The following is a 3,694-nucleotide window of genomic DNA, read 5'->3' as shown; positions in this document are numbered from 1 at the left end:
AAAAATTTTATTATTTTTTGTATGTGTACCGTCAAATCAGATCTGACTTGTACAGGAGGAGATTGCCCCTCCTTCTCCAGCAGAGCATCTTTGAACAACATGCCTCTGGGAATGCAGCGCAGCTTCTTGCCACTAGGCCACCAGAACTCCCTTAATAATCTTTTTTTTTTCTTTTAACATTGTTTTAATCAAGTAACATAGGTGTTTGAAATAATCTTTTTTAAAAAGACTAAAAAAATAAACAAGCCACTGGCATGGATCTTGCTTTATAATAGACAAAAGCATGGGATATGCCCAGTGGAACAACTGCGTCACCACTGGACAACTTACCTGGACAAAAAGCGTAGCTGAGTATCTGACCATCCGCTGCAGCCGCAAAGTGTTTGAATGTGGAGGTGGGTCCTGATTCAAGCCTAATGTTAAGATCTTCTTACTGAATTGAAATAGACATTTTTATGTAACAGAAACTATCAGCCTCAGAAATGAGATGCTAGGCTTTCCTGGGGAACCAGGAAGACTATGGAAGAAGTGGGCTAGTAACTCCACTGAAGTTTTTTTGAAGACAAAGCCCTTATCCTGTCCTTTGACAGAACCCATGGCCCATAACATAGTAAAAGGTGCACAACATTCAATCATTCCACAACTGACCACACAGGCAGGGCCAGTTTGGTGGCTATGTGTCTGGCGTAGCTGAACAGGGTTCAGTACTTAGAAGGCTTGTGTTTCGTTTAATGTAGTACTGCTATTGTCTTGAAATTCTTAATTTTCCAACCCAGGCAATCCATTTTCATTTTTCACTAATCCAAAGTCCACTGATGCCAAGTCGATTCTAACTCAGAAACCCTCCACTGAGTTTCTGAGACTATAAATCCTAATGGGAGAAGACTGCTCATCCTTCTCGGGGTGACTCCAGCTGCTGACCTTCTAGTCAGCAGTCAAACATGTCATACACTACACATCCGGGCTTCTGCATTTCACCCCAAGCCCCACAAACATATAGCCAATCCTGCATGAACAGTTTCCTTCTCAGTCATTGCACTGCATATACCCAAAGGGCTGACTTAAAACTGACAGCCAGCCCCACAGCTTAAAAGCTCTTATATATTTGAAGAACACAGACTAGAACCCAAGTTTCTATCCTGATGTTAATATTTCTCAAGCTGTAGTGCTTTTTAACACCTATAAAAATGGAGGATAATAGCTTCATTTATCTGAATTACACATAGAATAACTTTGGTAGAATGGACAGATTGCTGGTGTCAATACATAGCTCTTACCCCTTTAAAGGAACAGAACACATAGGAAATGAACTGTGATGCATCAAATACCAGAGCTTTGCCTCCCTTGGCCTCTCCCTCACACATTTCCACTATGCCCAAGCCTCTTGGGTCAGCCCAGGAGGCCTGCCCACCACTTTATAAAAATATAGCACCTTCTTCACTCAGAACAGGAGATGAAACAGGCCGTACCTTAAAGCATCTATCAGCTCATAGATTTTCTGCACTTCTACTCGAAGGTCACTGGCATGTTCCAGACTATAGGTTGTCTCCCCAGCACTGAGGAAAAAATCACATTTAATTTCAACTTAGCCATGATGATTGAAGAACAATGCATAGAAAGGTTCAATGGTTTAAAGTCTCACAAAGGCAAGGACAGTTAATTTTCTCAAAGTGGCAACTTATATCTAATGCTAGGATCACTAAACTTCAAAACATAAGTGCTAATCAACTGGAAAATGCTTTCCAAACTGCAGGTAACAAAGGCACGTACTTTCCCCCCCCCCCTTAAGCTTAAAAGCAGCTTTATTAAGGGGCTCTTTGGGCAAGGTTCCTTATTCTGAAGATGCAGGAGGAAGTTGCCCTTTGAACACATTGGGGAGGGGTTTTATAACAGGGTCTTTAGGGAGGGCAGAGGAAGGATATTCCATTGTGATTTATGGTTCATCCATTAGTTGGGCCAGGTGGGCAAGGTCATTCACTCTTCTTGTTGATGAGTGTATTCTTTGAATTCTTCATCCTCCCCCTTGGCCCACTGTCCAAAACATGAGGAGAATGTCAAGACTGGGCAGCATTTTATTCTGCTCTTCATGAGGTAGTCTTGAGCAGGGGCAAGTTTGAATACACCGAGGCCTTTCTTCTTAGTGAGTTCCAACTTAACCACCTGCATAATCTGGATATATTTTAAGTGAACCCAACCAAAAACAAACAACAACAACAAAAATCTAACCTACTACTATTATAGCAAAACTATGATGTGGAAATGATCCAGCCAGCACTCTCCGAGAACTTGAAAGAGGAAACATTAATAGCCAGTGACCCAGGGGAACTCTTGTTCCTAAAATCTGGACATTAAATGATAAGTGAGCACACCTGGCACATACTCTTTCATCATGAAAACTGACGACACTGAATCTACTTCGACCTATGTTCTCTATGTAATTTCACTATGGCTTAGTGGTAAGGATTTGTGCTGCCAAACCATAGGCAATTGGTTGAAAATCAGCAGCCACTCTGCAGAAGAAAGATGAGCAATTTCCTCTGTGAGATTTATAGCCTCTGAAAACCTGCTGGAGGGACAATTATTCAGTCAGTTCCAACTTGACAGCACATACCAACACTAAAACATATAAAGTGGTTTACTATATGAGTTGGTTCTTAACACCACCAGAGCACTCAAACTCAGGGAGAAGAGAAACCACAGGAGGGCTGGCCAAGGAATCCCTCTGCAAGAAGCCTCCCACACAGCTCTACGCTGACATGAGGAAAGCACTAACTTTACAGAAGAAGGGAGGTGGAGCTGCTGAGAGTGGGGCATATAAAGGAAGGCCAGTAAACTGGTTTCCATTAAGTCAAGCCTGACTCATATGTGGCAGAAAAGAACTGTGCTTTATAAGAATTTTAAATAGCTGTGATCTTTCAGAAGTGGACTGCCTGACCTTTCACTCAAGGTGTCTCTGTGTAGATTTAAAGGATTTACTGGCCCTAACTAACAAACTATGTCTGTTAGATGCTGTCGAGTTGACAATGACAAACAACTGTACGAACCACTCACTAGAACTTTGCCCGATTTAGTGTCAGTGTCACGATTTCCACCAAGCCCACTGTTGTAGTCATGTCAATTCATCTCATTGAGGGTCTTCCTCTCCTTCTCTGACCCTCAAGCTTCATGGCATGATGTCTTTATCCAAAGATTAGCCCCTTCTGGCATACCCAATATACAGGAGGCAGAGTTCATCCCTGCCAATAAGGAGCATGCTGGTCACACCTCTAAGATAAATTTGTTCTTTTGTTCATCCAATAATTTTCTCCAACACCACAATTCAAAGACATCAATTCTTCCTTGATCTTCCTTTTTCATTGTCCAATTTTCTGTTGCATAGGAGGCAACTGAAAATACCATAGCTTAGATCAGGCACACTTCAGTCTTGATACTGATACATTTGATCTTTAAAGAAGTCCATGACAACAGATTGCCCCAATGTAATACATCTTTTGACTTTTTGACTGCTGCCCATGGGTATTGATTGTTGATCCAAATAAAAAGAAATCATTAAATTGAATCTTTTCTCCATGATCATGTTGCCTACTAGTCTTGTGGTGGATTTTTATTTTCTTTTTTTCCCTATAATTATATTTTATTAATTTTCATAAACATTTACAGAGATTTTGGGTTTCCATTCATTCACCACTGCACC

General features: G+C 41.2%; 1 protein-coding gene across 1 annotated transcript in view; it reads right to left on the bottom strand.

Moving 5' to 3' along the window:
* ZFYVE20 (zinc finger, FYVE domain containing 20) overlaps positions 1 to 3,694 on the bottom strand; it is a 43,009-nt gene that overhangs the window by 6,851 nt on the left and 32,464 nt on the right. The window contains exons 8-9 of the mRNA XM_006901052.1: positions 1,470 to 1,556; positions 331 to 433 (exon numbers count right to left, since the gene is read on the bottom strand). Of these exons, the coding sequence (XP_006901114.1) occupies positions 331 to 433; positions 1,470 to 1,556 (190 nt within the window). The remainder of the gene's footprint in view (positions 1 to 330; positions 434 to 1,469; positions 1,557 to 3,694) is intronic.

Source organism: Elephantulus edwardii, unplaced genomic scaffold, assembly GCF_000299155.1.
Source record: "Elephantulus edwardii isolate Elephantulus edwardi_28Jun2011 unplaced genomic scaffold, EleEdw1.0 scaffold00306, whole genome shotgun sequence".
NCBI classification, from domain to species: domain Eukaryota; kingdom Metazoa; phylum Chordata; class Mammalia; order Macroscelidea; family Macroscelididae; genus Elephantulus; species Elephantulus edwardii.
This window is presented reverse-complemented; position numbering and strand designations above follow the sequence as displayed.